General features: G+C 44.0%; 1 protein-coding gene across 1 annotated transcript; it reads left to right on the top strand.

The window, feature by feature from the left end:
* Nucleotides 1–546: 546 nt before the first annotated feature.
* LOC121567145 (TLC domain-containing protein 2-like) lies at nucleotides 547–27,201 on the top strand. The gene is made up of 5 exons (XM_041877083.2): nucleotides 547–1,169; nucleotides 1,567–1,649; nucleotides 5,579–5,661; nucleotides 26,035–26,203; nucleotides 26,471–27,201. Exons 1-5 carry the CDS (start codon nucleotides 991–993, stop codon nucleotides 26,710–26,712), a joined length of 756 nt encoding a protein of 251 aa, XP_041733017.2. The 5' UTR covers nucleotides 547–990; the 3' UTR covers nucleotides 26,713–27,201.
* Nucleotides 27,202–27,554: the final 353 nt, after the last annotated feature.

Raw genomic sequence — 27,554 nt, forward strand, 5'->3', positions numbered from 1 at the left:
TTTACTGTTCTAATGAAGTTGGTAACCAGTTGATAATAGCAACAAAGCACCTCAGGGATTTGTGATATATGGCCAATATACCACGGCTAACAGCTGTATCCAGGCACTCCGCGTCTTGCATAAGAACTGCCCTTAGCCGTGGTATATTGACCATATGCTGTGCCTCCTCGGGCCTTATTGCTTACGTATAACACATGTTAACTGATGCTTGTGCCGGGCCTGCCGGTCAGCATGATGTTACTTGAACATGAATGAAAATGAGGTGTGCACTTCGGTAGCCTACAATAACTAGGGCATGGTTTAGCCCCTTGACTCTCACATGCCATATTATAGCCCAGGGTTTCCCAAACTCAGTCCTGGCCCACAAAAAAACCAACGTGTGTCTATTTTGTCTGGTACATTTCATGAAACTACTATTCCCATAATCCTTCATGAATGAAGGGAGGCGGGGTGATACATTCATGACGTGTACTTTCAATTAGTCTAGCTGCGCCCCTTATAGTAGGGCGGGGATTGTCTGTGTTATTTGGTAACGGCACAGCACAAGTTACACAAGCAAGGAGAAGGATAATTTTATAATAGGAGCGTTTCACAACTTTTACATAAATTCGCACGCTCAGCACATGCGTTCGAGAAAGCAATTCTGTCTTCTCCTTTGGCTGGTACTACAATAAAAATCGTCAACCTGAAATCATAGAATAGAATAGATAATCATTGACGTCCATGCCTCACCTTCCATTTCTGAGACAAAAGCATCAAATTGCCTACATTTGATTCGACTGACATCAGTGGGTCGAAATAACATTTATCGCTTTCGGCTAAATAACACGGAACACCAAAGGAATGTCAGCATGTTTGCTTTGACAGCGTAAATATCAATCACGAGCAGAGAGAGCGAGAGCGTCAGATCTTGAACAACTACAGCGCGCGAATTTTCGGTCATTAAATTCTTCAAGTGGAGGAGGACACAGAAAGGAGTTTGTCGTGGCCATGGAGTTGAATTCAGTGCTTTTGACGGCGAGTGGCTCTATTGGATTTTTTAAACTTGTCAACTGTGGTGTCAGTAAACTCCCTATACCCGAGACTGCTTGCAGAAACTCCTGGAAATGGAGAAATATCTGCACATCTTTCACCCACAGTCTGATAACTGGGATATGGGCTGTACTATGGTGAGTCGTTTTCCACTGCCATGATGCTTGACATGTAAAGATCAATTGTTTTCAATTAGCCTACTGAAAGTTTATACATTACGGGCAAATAACTGATAATAGGTTTTATAATACATTTTTACAATTTAAAGGTAAATGTTGATTTGTAGGATAAGGTAACAGAATAATGTGGACAATGTTTTGTTCTGGACTGAATTGTGAATTGTGAAATGTTAAATCAATTAACCTATGGTCATATAAAATGCTTCAGAATCAATTTGATCTAGCCTACACCTTTTCACTATGCTCTTTCTCTCCCAATAATACAAAAAACGATTTAATTGTTTTGAATAATATATGCATTTTAATTGTGTTCTGGTTATTTTCTCAAATGAATTTGTCTATTTTTCCTCTACAGTTTTTTCGTACACCCACAGATGGCCGAAGATTTGATAGGAACATATTCTATGTTCTCGCACACGTTGGTTTCTGTATCAATCGGTGAGTGTGTGTGTGTGGATGGCAGAGGGAAAGGGAAGGGGTGTGTAAGTGAGTAAACTGAGATATGACTAAGGAGTTAATCAGCGAATTGTTTTCCATAAATAGACAGGTATTTACCTCTCCATGGTTGCAGGATCTTGTCTATTTTGACTAGTTTTCTATTGAAATTCCTTGTGGAGAGCTAATTTATATATTTTGGGATATGAATACCAAGTATGTCTACTTCACCGTCAGCCCATTTTATAGGTAATGTAAAAGTTGTATTTTTTAAAAGATCCAATACGTAATATTGTACACTTTTATCATAATTAGGTTTTTTGGTCCAGAGAGTCCAAAAAAAGTTACCTCTAGATCTTCAATGAGACATTGCAGGGATCTAGCTTGCAGACTTAATATATAACTTGAGTCATCGGCATACATGGACACCTTTTGTTTTTAAGCCTTGGATTTCTAATCCTCTGTTGTTATTTGATCTAATTTTAATTGTTAGCATTTCGGTGGCCGTAACGAATAGATATGGTTACAGCGGACACCCTTGATTAACTCCTCTTACAATTCAAAACTCTCAGAGAATTAGCTGCGATTTTCTATTTTACACCTGGGGTTGCTATACATTACTTTGACCCATTTTATAAAAATCCAGGCATTTATAATTAAAATCCAGTCTTACTTTATCAAAGGCCTTTTAAAAATCCGCCATAAATATCAGGACTGGCTTCTTATCAAATAAAATTTGATTTGCCACATGTGCCGAATACAACAGGTGTAGACATTACCGTGAAATGCTTCCTTACAGCCCTTAACCAACAAAGCATTTTATTTTTTAATAAAAAAGTAAAATAAAACAACAACTAAAATAAAGTGCAGAAATAAAATAACAGTAGGGAGGCTATATACAAGGGGGTACCGGTGCAGAGTCAATGTGCAGGGGCACCGGCTAGTTGAGGTAATATGTACATGTGGGTAGAGTTAAAGTGACTATGCATAAATCAATAACAGAGTAGCAGCAGCGTAAAAAGATGGGGTGGGGGGGCAGTGCAAATAGTCCGGGTAGCCATGATTAGCTGTTCAGGAGTCTTATGGCTTTGGGGTAGAAGCTGTTGAGAAGCCTTTTGGACCTAGACTTGGCGCTCCGGTACTGCTTGCCGTGCGGTAGCAGAGAGAACAGTCTATGACTAGGGTGGCTGGAGTCTTTGACAATTTTGAGGGCCTTCCTCTGACACCGTCTGGTATAGAGGTCCTGGATGGCAGGAAGCTTGGCCCCAGTGATGTACTGGGCCATACGCACTACCCTCTGTAGTGCCTTGCGGTCGGAGGCCGAGCAGTTGCCAAACCAGGCGGTGATGCAACCGGTCAGGATGCTCTCTGGTGCAACTGTATAACTTTTTGAGGATCTGAGGACCCATGCCAAATCTTTTCAGTCTCCTGAGGTGGGAATAGGCTTTGTCGTGCCCTCTTCACAACTGTCTTGGTGTGTTTGGACCATGATAGTTTGTTGGTGATGTGAACACCAAGGAACTTGAAACTCTCGACCCGCTCCACTACAGCCCCGCAGATGTGAATGGTGGCGTTCGGCCCTCCTTTTCCTGTAGTCCACGATCATCTCCTTTGTCTTGCTCACGTTGACGGAGAGGTTGTTGTCCTGGCACCACACTTTATATCCTCAGTCGGTGGTAATTGATTGATCCTGATATGTTATGCCATACCATACCAATTCACTGAGGAGGTGGACTCCTTATTGCTCAATATTCTTTTAACTGTTGCTTGTTGCTGATGCATTCATATGGCCATTTTCAAACAGCAGACCATAGCTTTCACATGGTTAGGAGTCTCGGCTAGATGGACAAAATCTTTACACCAAGCTTAGAGTAAACCCCAGCAGTATAGCCCCTTTAAATACAACTTCCTCTATTTTGACTTCATGCTCTCTAACTGGCTCGTGTATTGTTTCCCTTAATGGCATGAGCTCATTTAAATGACTGCAAGCCACACTCTATAAGCTGCTAATTTATTGGATCTGTGCATGGCTAACAAGGGCTCCAACAAGGGCTCCCTTAGAATTCCAAGGATTGTTAGCATTCTCCCAGAGAATCCAACCCACCCCTGAATGCTGCCTGCCAGTGTTGTTAGTGTTGCCGGAGTTCTAGAATCAATGGGGAGCATTATGGGGCTTCGTCCCAGGCACCGCTCCGGACCTACCCCCGTAGGTTGCGTGACCCTAGAATGGGCCATAGCGCCTGAGAAGAAGGCTGTTGATTTATGCCACAGCAGTCTGCCCAGGTCAATTGCCATCTGTAACAGAGAAGGGAGTCCGGGTGAGGAGGGTAAGGATGGTGCGTCCTCTGGGCCCTGCCTACAACAATGTGGCGTGACAGTGACACTGAGCCTATAGTATGGTCGTCACTATCAGGCCACAATGCAAAGCTGGAACGAAAACGTATTTTCACTGTAGGCAATTTTGACATGGCAGCTTGGCCACATAGTGGAAACACACTATATGTTCAGAGGCCATATTGACAATGTTTTGTGTGTTTTTCGCTCTGATTGACCAAACAAACACTAGCCTGGGCCTCTGTCTGTGGGCTGACTTGACTATGTCAGGCCAAGGCAAAGGTGTTGACATTTTGGAATGCAGAACAGTTGCAGTAGGTACCCTCCCAGGCTGACCAAAGGTAAACACAGTGTTACACACCAAACATGCCACTCTCCTATTGGGTGTGTCGTTAAGTTCATTCAATAATCTTTTTGTTTTGAGAAACCGTGATCCGTCACAAAGATTTTCTGTTAACTCTTTCTGTATAATTCTGTATTGTTAGTTACCATCTCAACCAAACATTCCAGGGTTTGACTGTTAGCCAGTGTAAAGAAGTTGTTTGATCACAATGTTATTGGACGGTCACTGCCCAAAACCCACAGAATGGAAGAGATTGGCTCCAGTCCCCATTGTGACAACACAAAGAGCTATGCTGTTTGATATAACATGTAAAGCTATGCTGCTGTCATATTTAAACACTATAGAAAAAATACTACATTTTCAGCCACGTGTGGTGGTACACAAAGGTGTGAAAGAGACTGGGGCAGAAGGACATGGGCAGGGGGCGAGAGAGGGGGACAGAGAGACACACACACACACACACACACAGAGAGAGGGACAGAGAGACACAGAACCAATGAATCCTTATGAAACACAGTCAGCGTCATAATGATAAGAGAGCCTGTTGGAAGGCCAATGGATGGACAGTTGGTCACATGCCACCATGGTTCAATAACGTGAACGCTTGACCTAGGTTGACTGTTTTCACTGGTTGTAAAAATGGCTTTTATTTATACACCTTTAGGAATGATAAAATGAATGGATGACACTTTTAAAATCTAATATTATGGATCCTATTCAGTCAAAATCGATTCCAAATGCACAGTGAGAATTCTTTTTTGTATTCAATTTGGATCAAACATCTGTTTCTTCAGCATGTGTTTGTCATATAGCAGCAGAGGATGCTCTAAAGGTGCACGTCTCATCACAATATTTACAGAAGCCCTTTTGGTGTTGAATGTCAAATTGAATATGTAGGAGGAACACAGACTGGGGTTAATTCTAGTCTGCCCTAGAGGAGGACCTCCTCCCCTACACACACACATGCACACACACACCCGACTACCTTAACGTTTCATTATTTTTTCCACCATTCTGAATAGCCGTCTCCATGGTTACGCCCATAGTGGGGGACTGATATAAATGGCGCTCTCTAACTGACATCTTGGTTACCATCCTTGGTGTCGTCATGGAAGCGACTGGCAAGAGGGGTCCCCACTAAATATACTTGCTATGCCAAACGCTCCTCCACTGAAAAAGCCTTTGTTCTATCAATCTCCATTGCTTTGTTTTGGTTCTAAGCTAGAATATGCCTTTTCTATGTTTTGTTCAACAGGCTACTTCATCTATGACTTCCTTGATATGGTGCTCAACCAGAAGATGATCCTGTCATGGGAGCTCCTATTCCATCACACAGTGGTAAGTGGTCCTGGTAGCATCTACAAGGTTTGAGGTACATGTTGTGTACAACCACATATCTAGGATCAGGTTACCTGACCTCACTCACCATAACCTTGATCATTAGGGGGGTGGTAAATATCTGACCCTGTATCAGTGATTAGGCGAAACCTAGCCTAGAATCTACTCTGTCTCAACCTCATTATCTAGCTAAAAACACCTACCAGAGAATATTGAAGGAGTGAAAGCATCACACAGTGCACACACATTTCACACATAAAACCCCCACAGTCGTTGGCCCCTGTTAGCATACAGCATAGATCAAATAACATTTTATTGGTCGCTAACACAGTTTTGCAGATGTTAACGCAGGTGCAGCGAAATGCTTATGTCTCTAGCTCCAGCAATATCTAGCAATACACACATAATCCAAAAGTAAAACCCAAAAAATAAAGAACAAGAAATGAAGACGTATCAGAACCTCACTGTTAACCTTGTCCAGCCAGCCTTCCTCATCAGGCTCCTAACCTGCCTGACATCCCCTTGAGGAAGTCAACCCCCAGGCACACTAGTGTAACAGAAGTCTTTGGGTAACCACGCTCGCATGAGTAAATTTGCCAGAGACTTGATGAGTTGCATTGGCTCCCTATGTGAATGCCTAGACTTTAGCTTAGTGGGCTAATGTGCTCTTCTGTCCCTCAGAAAGTCTGAGTTCTAACCCGATCAGTCACACTAGCTAGGAACTACCCTCATTATCGTTCTTTCCCATCAAAGCTAGACAGCTCCAGTACTACATAATAGGCCTCAAATGAGAGCACCTGGTGAAGAAAAATGGTCATTGTCCTTTTGAACTAGGCAAGTCAGTTAAGAACAAATTCTTATTGACAATGACGGCCTACCCCGCCAAACGCGGACGACGCTGGGCCAACAGTGCGCCGCCCTATGGGACTCCCAATTCCATCCGGATTGTGATACAGCCTGGAATCGAACCAGGGTCTGTAATGACGCTTCTAGCACTGAGATGCAGTGCCTTAGACCGTTGCGCCACTCGGAAGCCTCTGGCCCTGGAGGGATAGTGACCCAGTGTAGGAAAGGGCAGTGGGGAAGAAAAACGGTCAATGTCCTTTTGAGAAAAATTTTCATTGTTCACCAGTGTTCTTGAGAAAGACCTGAGTCTTGTTCTCATTCCCTTGAGAATGGATGTCTCATCTTTGTAGAATGCTGCTTGAGGCTTTACATCCGGGAATTAAGTTGCCTGTTGGCAACAGATCTATGATCAGTTTGCCCTCCCCCCATCCTAACTTTTACCATTGGGGGGTAAAATGCTAAACTGACCACGGCATGCGCCAAGGCTCTTCTGCCTGACCCATTTCCATGGCAATACTGAGCTTTTGAATACTTTTTTCTTTTGAGGACCGGTTTGTGATGTTGATGTACATTTTTAGATGCGTGGATAGAAGAGGATTTGTGTAGATTTGCACCTGGCTTTGAAGAATTTTATCCTGTCTGCTTGTCTAATAGCTTTCTTATACAAGTAATGTTTGTTACGCGTCTGAAATTGAGCCAGTGAATGTGGGCACATGCCTGTTTATATGTGAGCCTCGATAAGTGTGTCTGTATCTCTCGCACACATACTGGTGAGTAGTACAGTATTCACACTCAGCCTCTCATGTGTATGTATGACTCACAGCTTGCTGTTCCTCGTCAATGTATCAACACTGTCCAGGGCAAGTCCTGCATATCTAAACTGACAGACTGACTGGACTCAACTCAGCTTGCCAGGCAGCTCCACATTCTTTTATTTTTTTTATTTGTACATTTATTTAACTAGGCAAGTCAGTTAAGAACAAATTCTTATTTACAATGACAGCCTACCCCGGCCAAACCCGGACGACACTGGGCCAATTGTGCGCCGCCCTATGGGACTCCCAATTCCGTCCGGATTGTGATACAGCCTGGAATCGAACCAGGGTCTGTAGTAACGTCACCCTATGGTTCTAATCCTCTCCTCTTCCAGGGCCAGCAGCCAGCCAGTCCCCCATTCTGAGGTTTTGTTGTTGTTCTTCGCTCCTTTCTTTCCTTTGAAGCTCCATTCAGGACAGGAACAGGAGGAGGTCTGGATGAGTGTTGACAGATAGACAGTCTATGACTGTGGCCTGGGAGGAACTGGGACTTCCACTTTTCCTCTCCTTCTCTCACATCCGGGATTCTTCCGATGGCATTGAGGAGTACACCACATCAGTCACTGGCTTCATCAATAAGTGCATCGATGACGTCGTCCCCACAGTGACTGTACGTACATACCCCAACCAGAAGCCATGCATTACAGGCAACATCTGCACTGAGCTAAAGGGTAGAGCTGCAGCTTTCAAGGAGCAGGACTCTAACCCGTAAGCTTATAAGAAATTCTGCTATGCCCTCCGAACCATCAAACAGGCAAAGCGTCAATACAGGACTAAGACCGAATCATACTACACCAGCTCCGACGCTCGTCGGAAGTGGCAGGACTTGCAAACTATTACAGACTACAAAGGGAAGCACAGCCGCGAGCTTCCCAGTGACACGAGCCTATCAAACTAGCTAAATTACTTCTATGCTCGCTTCGAGGCAAGTAACACTGAAACATGCATGAGAGCATCAGCTTTTCCGGACGACTGTGTGATCAAGCTCTCGTTGCCGATGTGAGTAAGACCTTTAAACAGGTCAACATTCACATAATCAGACGGATTACCAGGACGTGTACTCGGAGCATACGCTGACCAACTGGCAAGTGTTTTCACTGACATTTTCAACCTCTCTGAGACTGTAATACCAACATGTTTCAAGCAGACCACCATAGTCCCTGTGCCCAAGAACACTAAGGTAACCTGCCTAAATGACTACCGACCCGTAGCACTCACGTCTGTAGCCATGAAGTGCTTTTGAAAGGCAGGTCATGGCTCACATCAACAGCATTATCCCAGAAACCCTAGACCCACTTCAATTTGCATACCGCCCCAACAGATCCACAGATGATGCAATCTCTATTGCACTGCCCTTTCCTACCTGGACAAAAGGAATACCTATGTGAGAATGCTATTCATTGACTACAGCTCAGCGTTCAACACCATAGTGCCCTCAAAGCTCATCACTAAGCAGGGGACCCTGGGACTAAACACCTCCCTCTGCAACTGGATCTTGGACTTCCTGACGGGCCGCCCCCAGGTGGTAAGGGTAAGTAACAACACATCTGCCACGCTGATCCTCAACACGGGGGCCCCTCATGTACTCCCTGTTCACTCATGACTGCATGGCCAGGCACGACTCCAACACCATCATTAAGTTTGCAGAGGACACAACAGTGATAGGCCTGATCACCGACAACGACGAGACAGCCTATAGGGAGGAGGTCAGAGACCTGGCCGTGTGGTGCCAGGACAACAACCTCTCCCTCAACGTGATCAAGACAAAGGAGATGATTGTGGACTACAGGAAAAAGAAGAGGACTGAGCACGCCCCCATTCTCATTGGCGGGGCTGTAGTGGAGCAGGTTGAGAACTTCAAGTTCCTTGGTGTCCACATCACCAACAAACTAACATGGTCCAAGCACACCAAGACAGTCATGAAGAGGGCACAACAAAACCTATTCCTCCTAAGGAGACTGAAAACATTTGGCATCGGTCCTCAGATACTCAAAAGGTTCTACAGCTGCACCATCGAGAGCATCCTGACTGGTTGCATCACTGCCTGGTATGGCAACTGCTCAGCCTCCAGGACCTCTATACCAGGCGGTGTCAGAGGAAGGCCCTAAAAATTGTCAGACTCCAGCCACCCTAGTCATAGACTGTTCTCTCTGCTACCGCACGGCAAGCGGTACCAGAGCGCCAAGTCTAGGTCCAAGCGGCTTCTAAACAGCTTCTACCCCCAATCCATAAGACTCCTGAACAGCTAATCAAATGGCTACCCAGACTACTTGCATTGCCCCTCGCCCCCTATTTTACGCTGCTGCTACTCTGTTTATTGTCTATGCATAGTAACTTTAATAACTCTACCTACATGTACATATTACCTCAATTACCTCGACTAACCGGTGCCCCCGCACATTGACTCGGTACCTGTACCCCCTGTATATAGCCTCCCTACTGTTATTTTATTTTACTGCTGCTATTATTTGTTACTTTTATTTCTTATGTTTTTATTATGTTTTTGGTCTTTTTTTATTTGGTATTCTTTCTTAAAATTGCATTGTTGGTTAAGGGCTTGTAAGTAAGCATTTCACTGTAAGGTCTACACTTGTTGTATTCGGCGCATGTGACAAATAAAATTTGATTTGATCATCCTTTTCTTCTGTGTTGTGATCTCTTTCTTTCTCCCGCTCTCATCCTGTGTCTCTATTAGTATTTCTTTATTTTCTCTCCTCTCTCTCACTCTCTCTTCCTCCTTCCCCCGGTGTTTTACTGCTGGGGTCTGGGCCTGGCAGTAATGATAAATAAGAAAATTAAATTGAGGTTTTGGGGAGAAGTAAAGGGAGAGAAACTATTTTTCTGAATCTGAGATCTCAATGGAGCATTTTGTTGGTATTGGCTAATGCCTTGTTGACAATTTCTACGGTCTGTGGCAAAAACAGTCTTTATTTGCCGTACCCCCTCATCCTCTGAAAGTAATTTTGTTTAGTCACTCACTTTGTAATGCTGTAGAGGGGTTTCTCTGAAATGCAGACTTAACAACACCAAAGACTCAAGCTAAGGACAGACGCTAAAGAGTTAGCAGTAGGCAAAGCTCTGGTAGTAGTTCCAGTAGTCGTCGACCAGGGTCGTATTCATCAGGGCATACAGTATCATAGCAAAATGGCTGTGCAATGGAAAACATAAACTAGGGTTTCTTATTGGACAAGTTCAGCTAGAAGGCTACCTCCCAGTTTCATCCCGTTTTCTTCTGTTTCATGTCTAGTGAACATGACCCAGTCTTAGTAACTGTTGGGGGATAAGCAGTCAAATGTTCCATAGAAACTTTAGACTTTTTTCCACTTAAGTGGAGCTTACTGTGTAAGAAAGGCGGGAGTCCTCTTACAATGACATGGGTACTCCACTGGCATTTTAACACAGAGCAACACAGAGACCACTTGTATAGCCCCCAAACAACCTCTGACCCCTCCCTTCCTTTGGGAAACAGGAAGTCCTGCTGTCTGTGTCAGAAATAGGGCACCTGTATGAACACAAAACTGCCCCACTCAGATCTGACTGAGGAGATGCTGTCAAATATGTATGAAAGAGCATATGGAAGATTCATAACAGAAAATATAAGGGTCTGGAAAAAGACCTTCTGACAAACACCATATTTGCAGAATTTGTCAGGGGCTTTCTGCTGTAGTTTCAGTAACATCTTTGGAGTTGCCACTGCCCTCGACAGGGTTCATGGAAAAACAAGGAATAATTTACCGTAAAAAGCTCCCCTCTCCTCCTTCTTTGTAGTTGGCCATAACAGTTGGAAATATTGAGGTTGCTATGAACGAGGGTGAGTAGATACTAGAGAACTGCTGCAGAAGTTAATGAAAAAAGCATTTAGAAAATGCCATTGGGCCTAATGCAGTTCATTTAAGATGTTTAGGTCAGCAGGGAAGATGTAATTTGACTCTAGTTGCTTTTCTAATTGCAATCGCTATAGCTACGCTCTTAGTTTAACGGCTCTCTGACTGAGATGTTTTTGAAGGTTTCAACAATGTGTTTGCTGTTTCCCTCCACAACACAAATTGCTTTCATCCCTGTCTCGTTACGCATAATTGAGTTTGCTTATTAGTAGTGCTTAGTGCTGGTAGGGAAGTGAGTGTCATGCGTTACCCTCTAACTGATATTTTGACTGCTGTGTTCCATCTTTGAGATATACTATCTTCGATTCCCCTATATACTACATCTGTATCTACAGTGCATTCGGAAAGTATTCAGACCCCTTGACGTTTTCCACATTTTGTTATGTTACAGCCTTATTCTAAAATGGATTTAAAGGTTTTTTTTCCTCATCAATCTACACACAATACCCCATAATGACAAAGCAATAACTGAAATATCACATTTACACAAGTATTCAGACCCTTTACTCAGTACTTTTGGCAGCGATTACATTACATTTACATTTTACATTTAGCAGACGCTCTTATCCAGAGCGACTTACAGTTAGTGAGTGCATACATTTTCATACTGGCCCCCCGTGGGAATCGAACCCACAACCCTGGCGTTGCAAGTGCAATGCTCTACCAACTGAGCTACAAGGAGGCCTACAGCCTCAATTCTTCTTGAGTATGACTCCACAAGCTTGGTACACCTGTATTTGGGGAGTTTCTCCCATTCTTCTCTGCAGATCCTCTCATGCTCTTTAAGGTTGGATGGTGAGCATCGCTACACAGCTATTTTTAGGTCTCTCCAGAGATGATCGATCGGGTTCAAGTCCGGGCTCTGGCTGGGCCACTCAAGGACATACAGAGACTTGTCCCGAAGCTACGCCTGCTTTGTCTTGGCTGTGTGTTTAGGGTCGTTGTCCTATTGGAAGGTGAACCTTAGCCCCAGTCTGAGGTCCTGAGCGCTCTGGAGCAGGTTTTCATCAAGGATCTCTCTGTACTTTGCTCGGTTCACCTTTCCCATCTCACAGTCCCTGCCGCTGAAAAACATCCCCACAGCATGATGCTGCCACCACCATGCTTCACCGTAGGGATGGTGCCAGGTTTCATCCAGACGTAACGCTTGGCATTCAGGCCAAAGAGTTCAATCTTGGTTTCATCAGACCAGAGAATCTTGTTTCTCATGGTCTGAGAGTCCTTTAGGTGCCTTTTGGCAAACTCCAAGCGGGCTGTTATGTGGCTTCCGTCTGGCCACTCTACCATAAAGGCCTGATTGGTGGAGTGCTGCAGAGATGGTTTTCCTTCTGGAAGATTCTCCCATCTCCACAGAGGAACTCTGGAGCTCTGTCAGCGTGAGCATTGGGTTCTTGGTCACCTCCCTGACCAAGGCCCTTCTCCCCCGATTGCTCAGTTTGCCCGGGCTGCCAGCTCTAAGAAGGGTCTTGGTGGTTCCAAACTTCTTCCATTTAAGAATGATGTAGGCCACTGTGTTCTTGGGGACCTTCAATGCTGCAGAAATGTTTTGGTACCCTTCCCCAGATCTGTGCCTCGACACAATCCTGTTTCCAGGTTTTCTAAACCTGTTTTCGCTTTGTCATTATGGGGTATTTTGTGTAGGTTGATGAGGAAAAATTAATTTAATCCATTTTAGAATAAGGCTGTAATGTAACAAAATGTGGAAAAAGGTAAGGGGTATGAATACTGTATACCCTGTCTACTACTGCTGCCATATTGGGAACCCAGTCTACGCTCCCTGATCTTCCCTCTCAGGTCTTCTCTGAAGAACCCTTTCACCCCATCTCCATGCTTACTCTAGGAGAAGCCCCTTCCACATTCTCCACTTGAAGGGTCATTAAACACCAGCCTGAAGGTATGAATGGAACTCTGCTCAGTTTACCACAGTGACGATTGATATAAGCAGGCAGTATTGGAGAAGCTTGAAGCTTCCACTTGCTCCCTGTGAGAATGTCATGCGATTGGATCCATGACTTAGGCCTAACTTGGAGACTCAGTGTTGTGCGAGAACTTCTGCATGGCCGTATTTCTACGTCACCGGTGGCTGTGTCACTATGGTGTGGCGTGGTGCTTATGACTGCCAGCTTCTCCTCTCCTCCTTTCGTCTCCTGACCTCTCGCTTTCTCTCCCCCCAGCTTCATCTCTACAGATCCTGATTTCTGCTCCTGCAGACCAGTCTTTCTCCATGTCCCCTCATTCTGTCAGATTCCAGTGACTCGCAGCCTAATATGGCCACAGTACAGCAGTACTGCCAAAGCTGTAGTACATGCAATGCGTTCTGCTTCTTCATTCCAAAGTTATTTAACATTCTCAACCCCCTACTCTCTCTTATCTGTACTCTAAAAGCATGTACAGTTTTAATATCGAATGTGCTTCGGAATAAAATTCGCCAACATAACTTTCTGTAATATGTGGTTTGTTTGAAATTGTGGTTTGCTTTTCACAAACCACTAAAATGTCCCTGGACTTGAACAAGCAATGCCATCAGGAGCAATTGAATTTGTATAGTAGGATGCTGAACGTATTTGCCAAATAAATATTCGAGATCTTCATGTGCCCCACACACACAGCCCTTTTGGCCAGGGTTCTACTCTGTGGGTTGAGGAGCCAAAAGGAGGAGTAGCGCTTGATATTTATTTTTGCGTAATTTTAAACTCTTTCCACATGTCGCCTAAACCTAGAGCTATGAGCTATGAGCTATAACCTCGTGGTGTTTTAGCCTTATCACTGCATGAATGTTATTATAACTTATAATAGCCAAAGTGAGAATATCAGTTTTGAGTTGGGCTGCCATTCTGCGAATCTTACACCCACCTACTGTGAAGTACAATAGAGAAGGATAATGTGATTGAGCGAGAGATTGAGTGTGAAGGGGAGGAAAGGGAAAGTGGGGTGAGGCAGAGAATGTGTCTATAGATTCTTGGTGGGAGAGTTGTGGTGTGTTTTGCGGCCACATCTCTTTGGAGGAGGGAAACCCCTCTGCCTCTCTCTCCTCAGTATGTGTTTCCAGACAGAAGAAATCTGGTCTCCACATGAACCCCCTCTCACACACGCTCAGCCCAGATCTCCGCCCACATATCCCCTACACCCACACAGTCAAAACATAACCCCATCCCCCCCAAATCCACCCACTCAAGACAGCCTCCGCCTCTTTCTTGTTTCCATTCCTCAGTGTCGTTCTATACAGTAAACCACTCACCTAATGATACCAGCCTATCTAAGGCCCCTCTCATCCAAGATCCACACACAGATTGAACCAGCCTCTTAACTAGAAACCAGTCAACCATAAAACATGCAGGGAAGATGAGTAAAGTTCTCAAAAGTGCTAGCAAATTTTCTTGGAAATCTAATAACTCAACAGTGAACTTTTTAAAATTTTGTTGTACACTGGTATTGGACAGAAACATATTTATTGTGCCTAGGGCCTGACAATAAGAATGCCAACAACGTCCCCTAGAGAAAGTCTCTGCGAAGTCATGACGTCCCTACATTGTTATGAAGTGTCCACATTGTCAGGAAGAACCCACATTGTCATGAAAACACTATTCTGTTGCTAAGAGGTTGGGCAGGAAATCCAGATGTGCTTAAACAGAGTGATTGTTGTGAGACGTTGGCGTGGCAACCAGGAATGCGGTTCTTCGAGGAATCCGCATCGTTCAGAAACCAGAGAGCCAGGCTCAGGGAGAAGAGAATGAGGGAGTTGGTCTTTACTGACTTCATACTGTAGTCAAGGTGACGCTATAGGAGGAACATTTAGAGTTAGAGAGAGAGACTTGGCTGCCAGCCAGAAAGATACCTGTGAATCCCTAAGCATGTACGTCTGTGGTTTTCTAGCAACTATGGAGTGTGTGTAGTCTTGGTAGGAGAGGATGTACTCAAAAGACAATCCCAGATTCCAACATACACTACCAGTCAAAAGTTTGTACTATTTTTTTACATTGTAGAATAATAGCGAAGACATCAAAACTATGAAATAACATATGGAATCATGTAGTAACCAAAAACTAACCTTAAAAAAAAAAATGTAGAAGGAGAGTGATGGAGTGCTGCATCAGATGACCTGGCCTCCACAATCCCCGACCTCAACCAAATTGAGATGGTTTGGGATTAGTCGGGCCGCAGATTGAAGGAAAAGCAGCCAACAAGTGCTCAGCATATGTAGGAACTCCTTCAAGACTGTTGGAAAAGCATTCCAGGTGAAGCTGGTTGAGAGAATGCCAAGAGTGTGCAAAGCTGTCATCAAGGCTATTTGAAGAATCTCAAATATAAAATATATTTAGATTTGTTTAACACTTCTTTGGTTACTACATGATTCCATATGTGTTATTTCATAGTTTTGATGTCTTCTCTATTATTCTACAATGTAGAAAATAGTCAAAATTAAGAAAAACCCTTGAATTAGTAGGTGTGTCCAAACGTTTTACTGGTACTGTATGTATAGGGGAATTCCTATATTTAGCTCCGTTACAGTTGTTCGGATAGCACACCATTTAAATGTATGCTGGGTAGTTATGGAAACATTTTCATTTGCTCAAAACATAAAACACATGTATCCATAGGATAAATGTATTGTTACACTGACCGTAGTCAGTAGTGTACATATACAGCCAAGTGGTCACTGAGTAGTGTAGGTACATAGTTTTTGAAGTAGCTTCTGTACTAATCAACATCTAGGAGAAAGAGTTAGGTGAGAAATAGTGAAGTGAGTCACTGCAAAAACACACCAAAACCAATTAACATGTCTCACCTATCACCTGGCAACCACTAGTGAGGACTCGTGACTTGAATATGAATAATGTCACAGCGACCTTTCTAAACATATTCCATGATGAGAGATTTTTTCTTTTCTTTTACCATTACTAACCATGGATACACACCGTACACACAATGTTTTGGTTTTTCCTAAATCTATGGTCGTTCGTTTGACTTTAGTCTTGTGACGGTGGCATTTACCCTGGTCTCTAGAAGGGTCATCACAGTATCTACTACAGCGGATGTGTGTTATTTTCTGTAATGTGGATGTGTGGGTTTTATGTTAATGTAAGCTTGTGTGTATGTGTGTGCAGGGGGGGGGTTATGTGTGAACATGCTAGTTCATACTCATATATTTTACGTTGTAGACTTTGACCCCTCGCTACACTTACATACTGTACATAAAATGCCCTCTCCTGAACCACACCCTGGCCCTGCTTTATACAAGACAGGACGGTTTCCATAGGCTTTCCCATTTAGTTCCTTACCATAGACTTCCCTAGCCCATTTCCCCTTCCCTTCCAATAACCCCCACTGGAAAAGTGGAAAAGCTCAATCTGTCTACTCCAGTCCAGTATTGACCCGTTGCTATCAGAGTAACTCTGTTTGAGTGTGATGGTTGCTATGGAGCGTGGTGTTATTAGTCAGCAAACTTCTCTCTGGGACCAGCTTATAGGGAGGACAGGCCTGTTTTTGGGGGGGGGCTGGTGAGTGTTGTAACGTGTGTTGAATGCAGTGGTGGTTACGGGGCTGTGTGTGTGCACCTACCACACTGTTTGTGCAACCCAACTTTACAGTAAAAGCCTGTTAACATTTTGATTCTTAGAATCGTGACTAGTCGAGATGACACAGAACTCCTGCTGTCGCTATGTTCTTCACAGTTAGAGCCCACTATACTAGGCAACCCACTCTCTGATCAGTAGACCAATTCCTTTTAATCATTAGCTTTGCACACACACGCACACACACATTCCGATAAAATCACAAAAGCATCAAACACCTAACACCCCATCTTGCGTTTGGCATGCTTGAGTGTGTGAAGTGTGTGTGCATGTACTTGATAGTATATTGTACAGGGAGTTAGGGTCTGAGTGTTGTTTATGCATTCCTATTATATTTAGGTCCTGTGAGGAATGTCCCTGGCCCCATGTTTACATTACACATACTGCACTGCACTGAGGAGTGGCCATCACAAACACTGTTTACCTTCACCTTTGACTCTGCGCTGAGATGAGACGCATTAAGATTTGGTGTAAGGGGGTGTTGGTCAAATGAAATCAAAATGTATAGGTCGCTTACAGTTTTGAAGATGTTATGAGCATTTTGTTGCACCTGCGATGTCTCTAGCTCCAACAATGCAGCAATACAATAACAATGCACACATAATCCAAAAGTAAAACAAAAAAAATAAAGAACAAGAAATGAAGACATATCAGAACCTCACTGTTAACCTTGTCCAGCCAGCCTTCCTCATCATGCTCCTAACCTGCCTGACATTCCCTTGAGGAAGTCAACCCCCAGGCACGCTAGTGTAACAGAGGTCTTTGGGTAACTACGCTCAAATGATGAGTAAATTTGCCAGAAACCTGATGAGTTGCATTGGCTCCCTAAGTGAATGCCTAGACTTCAGCTTAGCGGGCTAATGTGCTCTTCTGTCCCTTTAGAAAGTCTGGGTTCTAACCCCATCGGTCACATATACACTACCAGTCAAAGGTTTGGACACACCTACTCATCCAAGGGTTTTTCTTTATTTTTACTATTTTTTACATTGTAGAATAATAGTGACGACTTTAGAACTGAGAAATAACACATATGGAATCATGTAGTAACCTAAAAGTGTTAAACAAATCAACATTTATTTTATATTTGAGGTTCTTCAAATAGCCACCCTTTGCCTTGATGACAGCTTTGTACACTCTTGGCATTCTCTAAACCAGCTTCATGAGGTAGTCACCTGGAATGCATTTCAATTAACAGGTGTGCCGCCTTAAAAAGTTATTTTGTGGAATTTCTTTCCTTCTTAATGCGTTTGAGCCAATCAGTTGTGTTGTGACAAGGTAGGGGTGGGTATACAGAAGATAGCCCTATTTGGTAAAAGACGAAGTCCATATTATGGCAAGAACAGCTCAAATAAGCAAAGAGAAACAACAGTCCATCATTACTTTAAGACATGAAGGTCAGTCAATACGGAACATTTCAAGAACTTTGAAAGTTTCTTCAAGTGCAGTCACAAAAACCATTAAGCGCTATGATGAACCGCCACAGGAATGGAAGACCCAGAGTTACCTCTGCTGCAGAGGATAAGTTCATTAGAGTTACCAGCCTCAGAAATTGCAGGCCAAATAAATGCTTCAGAGTTCAAGTAACAGACACATCTCAACATCAACTGTTCAGAGGAGACTGTGTGAATCAGGCCTTCATGATCGAATTGCTGCAAAGAAACCACTACTAAAGGACACCAATAAGAAGAAGAGACCTGCTTGGGCCAAAAAACACGAGCAATGGACATTAGACCAGTGGAAATGTGTCCTTTGGTCTGGAGTCCAAATTGGAGATGTTTTGGTTCCAACCGCGTGTCTTTCTGAGACGCGGTGTGGGTGAACGGATGATCTCCGCATGTGTATTTCCCACCGTAAAGCATGGAGGAGGAGGTGTTATGGTGTGGGGGTGCTTTGCTGGTGACACTGTCTATGATTTATTTAGAATTCAAGGCACACTTTACCAGCATGGCTACCACAGCATTCTACAGCGATACGCACATCCCATCTGGTTTGCGCTTAGTGGGACTATCATTTGTTTTTCAACAGGACAATGACCCAACACACCTCTTCCAGGCTGTGTAAGGGCTATTTTACCAAGAAGGAGAGTGATGGAGTGCTGCATCAGATGACCTGGCCTCCACAATCCCCCGACCTCAACCCAATTGAGATGGTTTGGGATGAGTCAGACGGCAGAGTGAAGGAAAAGCAGCCAACAAGTGCTCAGCATATGTGGGAACTCCTTCAAGACTGTTGGAAAAGCATTCCAGGTGAAGCTGGTTGAGAGAATGCCAAGAGTGTGCAAAGCTGTCATCAAGGCAAAGGGTGGCTATTTGAAGAATCTCAAATATAAAATATATTTTGATTTGTTTAACACTTTTGGTTGCTACATGATTCCATGTGTTATTTCGTAGTTATTCTACAATGTAGAAAATAGTGAAAATATAGAAAAAGTAGATGTGTCCAAACTTTTGACTGGTACTGTATGTACAGCAGTAGTTAAATAGGCTGAGCCATTACTAGAATACATTATCTACATATAAAGTGGGTAAAACGTTATGTAAACATTATTAGTGACCAGTGTTCAATGACTGTATGTACAGTCGTGATCAAAAGTTTTGAGAATTACATTTTACATTTTAGTCATTTAGCAGACGCTCTTATCCAGAGCGACTTAGTTAGTGAATGCATACGTTATTTTTTAATATATTTTTTCATACTGGCCCCCGGTGGGAAACGAACCCATATCCCTGCCGGCCAAACCCTCCCCTACCTTGGACGACGCTGGACCAATTGTGCGCCGCCCATGGGTCTCCCGGTTGCGGCTGGCTGCGACAGAGCCTGGACTCGAACCAGGATCTCTAGTGGCATAGCTAGCACTGCGATGCAGTGCCTTAGACCACTGCGCCACTCGTGTCCTATCATCTTTGAGATGTTCCTACAATTTGATTTGGAGTCCACCTGTGGTAAATTCAATTGATAGGACACGATTTGAAAAAGGTGCACACGTATCTTTATAAGGTCCCACAGTTGACAGTGCATGTCAGAACAAAAACCAAGCCATGAGGTCAAACGAATTGTCCGTAGAGGTCCGAGACAGAATTGTGTTGAGGCACAGATCTGGGGAAAGGTCCCAAAACATTTCTGCAGCATTGAAGGTCCCCAAGAACACAGTAGCCTCCATCATTCTTAAATGGAAGAAATTCATAGAGCTGGCCACCCAGCCAAACTGAGCAAACGGGGGAGAAGGGCCTTGGTCAGGGAGGTGACCAAGAACCCGATGGTCACTCTGACAGAGCTCTATAGTTCCTCTGTGGAGATGGGAGAACCTTCAAGAGGGACAACCATCTCTGCAGCACTCCACCAATCAGGCCCTTATGATAGAGTGGCCAGACGGAAGCAACTCCTCTGTAAAAGGCATATGACAGCCCGCTTGGAGTTTGCCTAAAGGCACCTAAAGACTACCAGACCATGAGAAACAAGATTCTCTGGTCTGATGAAACCAAGATTCAACTCTTTGGCCTGAATGCCAAGCGTCACGTCTGGAGGAAACCAGGCACCATCACTACGGTTCTATTATTTATTTTACCTTTTTTACCAGAACCTCCCAGTTGAAACTAGCCAGCTAACTAGCTACTTGCTATTAGCCACCGTTAGCGGTTTTCACCATTGTCCGTGGCCTGCACTACCTACCAGCCAGCTCTAGCCTGGACTGTTATCGGCCAGTCTGCACTGTCTGCACAGCGCGCTATCGACCAAGAACATATCGGATTTTCTGCCTGAATCACTGAATCACTGGAGCTTAACACCGGATCATCGCAACTAGCTAGCTGCAACCGAATGGATGTTGTTGGCTAATCACCACCGCCCCCGAAGCAAGCACCAGTTGGCCTTGAGCTAGCCTCGAGCCAGGCCCATCTCCCGGCTATCTACCTCTCTGTCAACCGGACGGGACCTCCTAGTGTCGACACGGAGCCCCGCCGAGCCATCACGACTGATCTGCCGACGTAATCGTCTGATTTGGTTTCAACAGGCATGAATGACACAAGTATTGGTCTTCACAAAGTTCGCTGCTTCAGTGTTATGAGATATTTTTGTCAGATGTTACTATGGTATACTGAAGTATAATTACAAGCATTCCATAAGTGTCAAAGGCTTTTATTGACAATTACATTAAGTTTATGCAAAGAGTCAATATTTGCAGTGTTGACCCTTCTTTATCAAAGCCTCTTTAATCCGCCCTGGCATGCTGTCAATTAACTTCTGGGCCACATCCTGACTAATGGCAGCCCATTCTTGCATAATAAATGCTTGGAGAAATGCGGGTGTTTGTCCACCCGCCTCTTGAGGATCGACCACAAGTTCTCAATGGGATTAAGGTCTGGGGAGTTTCCTGGCCATGGACCCAAAATTTCGATGTTTTGTTCCCCGAGCCACTTAGTTATCACTTTTGCCTTATGGCAAGGTGCTCCATCATGCTGGAAAAGGCATTGGTCGTCACCAAACTGCTCTTGGATGGTTGGGAGAAGTTGCTCTCGGAGGATGTGTTGGTGCCATTCTTTATTCATGGCTGTGTTCTTAGGCAAAATTGTGAGTGAGCCCACTCCCTTGGCTGAGAAGCAACCCCACACATGAATGGTCTCAGGATGCTTTACTGTTGGCATGACACAGGACTGATGGTAGTGCTCACCTTGTCTTCTCCGGACAAGGTGTTTTCCGGATGCCCCAAACAATCAGAAAGGGGATTCATCAGAGAAAATGACTTTATCCCAGTCCTCAGCAGTCCAATTCCTGTAGCTTTTGCAGAATATCAGTCTGTCCCTGATGTTTTTCCTGGAGAGAAGTGGCTTCTTTGCTGCTCTTCTTGACACCAGGCCATCCTCCAAAAGTCTACACCTCAGTGTGCGTGCAGATGCATTCACACCTGCCTGCTGCCATTCCTGAGCAAGCTCTGCACTGGTGGTGCCCCGATCCCGCAGCTGAATCAACTTTAGGAGATGGTCCTGGCGCTTGCTGGACTTTCTTGGGCGCCCTGACGCCTTCTTCACAACAATTGAACCTCTCTCCTTGAAGTTCTTGATGATCCGATAAATGGGTGATTTAGGTGCAATCTTACTAGCAGCAATATCCTTGCCTGTGAAGGTATTTTTGTGCAAAGCAATGATGACAGCACAGGTTTCCTTGCAGGTAACCATGGTTAACAGAGGAAGAACAATGATTTCAAGCACCACCCTCCTTTTAAAGCTTCCAGTCTGTTATTCTAACTCAATCAGCATGACAGAGTGATCTCCAGCCTTGTCCTCGTCAACACTCACACCTGTGTTAACGAGAGAATCACTGACATGATGGCAGCTGGTCCTTTTGTGGCAGGGCTGAAATGCAGTGGAAATGTTTTTTTGGGATTAAGTTAATTTTCATGGCAAAGAGGGACTTTACAATTAATTGCAATTAATCTGATCACTCTTCATGACATTCTGCAGTATATGCAAATTGCCATCATCAAAACTGAGGCAGCAGACTTTGTGAAAATTGGTATTTGTGTCATTCTCAAAACTTTTGACCACGACTGTACATAGGGCAGCAGTCTGTAAGGTGCAGGGTTGAGTAACCGGGTGTTAACCAGCTAGTAACAGTGTCTAAGGTTCAGGGCAGGGTACTGGGCGGAGGCCGGCTAGTGATGACTGTTTAACAGTCTGATGGCCTGGAGATAGAAGCTGTTTATCAGTATCTCTGTCCCAGCTTTGATGTACCTGTACTGTCTCTGCCTTCTATATGGTAGCGTGTGTGTGTGTGTGTGTGTGCTCAGGCTACCAAGATTCACTCCGGAAGCCTTTTTTTTGTCATCTGAAACCAAGGGAACGGGTTTGGTTTGAGGTGCATCTCTACCCCTCGGGGCTTAGAGAGAGGTCAATGCTCTAAAGATGGATTGACTTTGTAACATTCCCACCTGGCTGGCATTTTGGTTTCTCTGCTGCCTTATCTTTGTCTGCCATCTTGGCCATGACTTGGCAAATCTTACAAATGAAGTTGCTTCTAAATGCTTATCTACACCATAGTCAATTATTGGTTATTCCTACATATTGAGTATATAGGCCACTTTTGCAATTGTCGCTCTGCCACTGCTGTGTGCCACCTTGGGTCATCCTTAACAACATCGGCCATCTTGAATCTGTCTTTCCCTTATCTGCCATTCTTTACTGTGGTTAAGGAAACACACACGCTGTTTTCACCCTTTCTCCTTTACCCCCAATCTGTTCAATATACACAAAATGAGAGAACGCTTTGAAACGAGGGTTCTACTGCTGATTTTTGCTTTCCTTTTCAAAATGTTTTGCTATGTTGTATCCTACTGAACACGACACAGCAGCACATACTGTAAGAGCAAGGCTAACCTCTCCATCATTGTGCCCACTTTCCCATCCATGCAGTTAGACTGGGTCCCCTGCCAGCTGTCTCATCCCCCTGGCCCTGTGTGTATCCACTATTTGTCTGTCTGTCTGTAGCACTGTTAATAGGCTACCAGCAGCTAGCTGACCAGCCCAGCGTTACCCTGGCTTAGCAGGGGATAGCCTGCTAATGCTGAATCATTCTAATGGTCCAGGGCTGTCTTATCTGTCTGTTGACCCAGGGGAGGGGGGATTACAGTAGCTTCAACCCCATCCAGGGAGGCTCACTGTCGGGCACAGTTTAGGGATTCATCCCCTCTCATGGTTTGAATTTATTTTATTTGGTTGAATGACAGGATCCAGCCAGGACCCAGCCAGAGCTATGGTCTCTGGTCCTAATCATACCTCACAAAAAGAGCCACGTGCCTGAGCTCGGGCCAAGTGATGACCCCCTGTCTCTCTCTGGATGAGTTCAGATGGGTCAGTGGGGATTTGGGGCTACCATCTCCTGATGATGGCCTGACTGCTTCGCTGGGTCAAAGTAGGGCATAAAGGTTTTGTAACCACCGGCTGTATTATGTATACAGGCTTTTTATTTCAGCCAATAATCCATGGTCAAATTCTACTATTTGAAGTATCACAGAAAAGTAAACAAAATAGGGTCTGAATATCTAACAATATTTCTGAAATAGGTGATTCAAAAATGTGTGTTCTAATTAACTAAGCTGTTATTCTTAATACGTACAGTAAGTAAGTGTCTGTCTTGATGTCCAGCTGAAGTGAGAACCAGACTACACAGTGCGTCCCAAGGATCAACGTTGAGAGACCATACAAGCACTCATACAAGACGTCACAGAGAGAGCTGCTAGGTGATAGATAACCATGTAAACAGAATCCTGGCCATGAGGTCTCTTATCAGAGCATTTTATAAGGCTTTTATTTGACCTCCACAGTTCCTGTTATAAGTGTCCCAGAGGAGATGTGTGTGTGACCTGGAGGAACGATATGACCGGTTGAAGTTTAGTGTGAGTGTGTATGTATGAGAGACTGGGGTGTTTACCTGGGGAGAGAGTCACACACACCTTATTGGCTAAGCGCAGCATGGGATTAGGGCCTCTATATACACATACACATACACACACACACACACACACACACACACACACACAGCCTGCAGCAGGAGATAGAAAACAAGAGGAAGATGCAAGAAAAAGATAGGACATAATGGTGTGTCTCACGTCAGTGCTGGCCTACTTGTAGTCTGGCTAAATAGGTGTTATTATTCAGACATGCTTGGACCAGAGTTGCTACATGTAAGCGTCTCTTTGTCTTTTTGTTCCTCTTGAGGGGGTAGCCACTAGCCAGTGTGTGCACTGGCCTTTAGACTAGACCCCAGTGTGTGTGTGTGTGTGGTGCTGTTTATCCCATGACCATTTGTCAGTTTAGGGACGGCACCTCCTCTGTTGACTCCAGCCTCACCCCCGGGGCCACACGCACTTAAAGCCCTCCCATTGGGTCCTGTCTACTTGTTAAGCTCAGTCACACAACCAAGCCATTGAGGATGTTTGAGTGTCCTAACAAGATACGTTGTGCTTTACATCGCTACATTGGTGTGCCAGTAACTGCTATGTAACATGGTCTACAGTTAGTTCTGGGAGGCTAAGGCTGCATTTCAAATGGCACCCTATTCCCTATGTAGTTTGCTACTTTTATGCACACACTCAGTGCACTTTATGCACACTCAGTGCAACAAAAAAAAAAAAAAATTAGCACATGACGTTGGATAAAAGCGTCTGCTAAATGGCATATTATTATTATTATTACTATATTGGGAATAGGGTGCCATTGGGAATAGGGTGCCATTTGGGAGACAGACTAAGTAGTGGTTTGAATTGAGAGTAGTGACAGAGTGGGGAGAAAGGTTAGGGTTAGTAACAGCGGACAGGGTCAGGTTAATGTACTACTAGGGCATTGCTGTTCTCAATGGGATATTTGGGGAAAACATACATCTGCCCTCCAGACTTCTACAGTAACTAAGTTGGATGTGAGATTTAATGATCTAACTCTGACACACAACACAATATAAACTTGTAAAGGCAGCTGCAGTCTAATAAAATATGATTCAAAAGATGTCCCTGAAGTTATTGTGTAACAGAGCAGTATGTACACATTCTATAGTGGCTCTATTGTAGACTGGCACTGGCTGCCACCTATTGGTTCTAGTACGCTACTACATCACCCCCTGTTACCAAAGACTATCTGATATGCTGTAACTTCAGACTTTCATTTCATAACTATGACCTTGCAGATGTTTGATTAGCATGATGACCTTCCTCAATGTCATTATCTAAAGATTAGTCAGTGTTTGATGTTCAAAGGCATTAATCTGACAAGCAAATAAAGGAAAAACAAAGGCTTGTTATGAGACTAACTGGATGATATTTTCCTGGAAATAATAAATGTTTTATCATAAATACAAAAAAAGGCTGTGCTGTGAGTCAGATGGTCATATGTGGATATGGCTAATATGGTGGACATGACCTAAGTCATGAGATCCCAGTCATCCCACCACTACCTCATGAGATGATGGTTAACCATGTGACTTCTGGGTAGATGAGTTGGTGGTTTGTTTGTTATGTTAGGACTCGTGAGTTGACTCAGACTTGGACTCGAAAGCTAGGGACTTAGGACTTGAGTCAAACTCTAGGTTTAGGAATTTGACTACATCACTGCCACTCAATGCCTAACTTTCTCTTATTCTCCCTCTCACTCTCAAATCACATTTTATTTGTCACATGCGCCGAATACAACAGGTGTAGACCTTACTGTGAAATGCTTACTTACAAGCCCTTAACCAACAATGCAGTTTTAAGAAAAAGTATCTTCTTCCTAGGTGATCAGCTGTTTTGGCATCGCTGTCCTGACCGGTCGCTACGTGGGCTTTGCTGTGGTGGCCCTCCTGGTTGAGATAAACTCTGTGTTCCTCCACCTGCGCCAGATCTTACGCATGGCCAACCTAGCGGAGGGCGACCTCTACCGCGTCAACAGTATGGTCAACCTAGGTACTGTCATGTTAATAAGGTTTCAATTATGAAATAATATTTTTTATATGACAGCTAGCTTGTGCTAGTTATTTATTATCTCTAACTTCACATCATGAGGTGTGCCATGAAGTGGTTTGTTTACATGACCTTTCAACTGTCGTAAAGCACTGTAGTAAGTAGATTATACAAATGTTAGCACCATAGAATTACATATAGAAATACATATGTCATTTAATAGGATCTCTGTTCTTAGTGCTGATAATAACGAACTACATATAATTCCAGGTACCTACGTGGTGTTCCGGATCAACACCCTGGCCTGGATGACCCGCTGGCTGGTTCTGAACCGGGACAACATCCCCCTGTTCAGCTACACAGTGGGGAGTGTAGGGCTAGCCATCATGACCGCCATGAATATAGTGCTCTTCTACCGCCTGCTGAGGTCCGACTTTCTCAAGAGCAGTACACCCACGCCCACGGATTGTAAAGAGAGTAGAGGGCAAGGAGAGGGAAAGAAGGAGACATAGGAAGGGAGGGAGGGAGAAGAGATAATGGCAGATATTGTATAATAGCAGATGTCCTTGAGTATTCAAGAGGGTGAGGAGGATGTATACACACACAAACACACGTACACACACACACACAGATGCATAAGACATCCTGTAGAGAAGCCGGGAGCACGAGGATGTCAGTCACATACAAACACACACACACATGCGCACACACACATAAATACACACTTTGTGGCCAATACACCTTGTACCTTATGCCTGTACTCTACCTAAGAGATCTGAGCAAATACACTTCCCCATCTCTCTTCTGTTTTGGGGTACAGGCATTTACCATTCATACACACGCTCCATTGAATGATAGCCAAAAAGAGAGAGATGGATATACAATTCTACTATTCATTACATTTTATGTTTTAAGTGAGATATCTATAAAATAGTGTGTGTGTGTGTGTGTGTGTATACAGCCGTGGTCAAACGTTTTGAGAATGACACAAATATTAATTTTCACAAAGTCTGCTGCCTCAGTTTTTATGATGGCAATTTGCATATACTCCAGAATGTTATGAAGAGTGATCAGATGAATTGCAATTAATTGCAAAGTCCCTCTTTGCCATGAAAATTAACTTAATCCCAAAAAAACATTTCCACTGCATTTCAGCCCTGCCACAAAAGGACCAGCTGCCATCATGTCAGTGATTCTCTCGTTAACACAGGTGAGAGTGTTGTCGAGGACAAGGCTGGAGATCACTCTGTCATGCTGATTGAGTTAGAATAACAGACTGGAAGCTTTAAAAGGAGGGTGGTGCTTGAAATCATTGTTCTTCCTCTGTTAACCATGGTTACCTGCAAGGAAACCT

Source organism: Coregonus clupeaformis, chromosome 5 (assembly GCF_020615455.1).
Source record: "Coregonus clupeaformis isolate EN_2021a chromosome 5, ASM2061545v1, whole genome shotgun sequence".
In the NCBI taxonomy this organism is placed as follows: Eukaryota; Metazoa; Chordata; class Actinopteri; order Salmoniformes; family Salmonidae; genus Coregonus; species Coregonus clupeaformis.

Bases quoted from the DNA above. Each gene is read 5' to 3' on its own strand.
- LOC121567145 (XM_041877083.2), top strand. From the start codon at position 991: ATGGAGTTGAATTCAGTGCTTTTGACGGCGAGTGGCTCTATTGGATTT. The intron at 1,650-5,578 runs GTGAGTGTGTGT...TTTGTTCAACAG, and splicing joins GTTGGTTTCTGTATCAATCG to GCTACTTCATCTATGACTTC. The intron at 26,204-26,470 runs GTACTGTCATGT...ATATAATTCCAG, and splicing joins CAACAGTATGGTCAACCTAG to GTACCTACGTGGTGTTCCGG.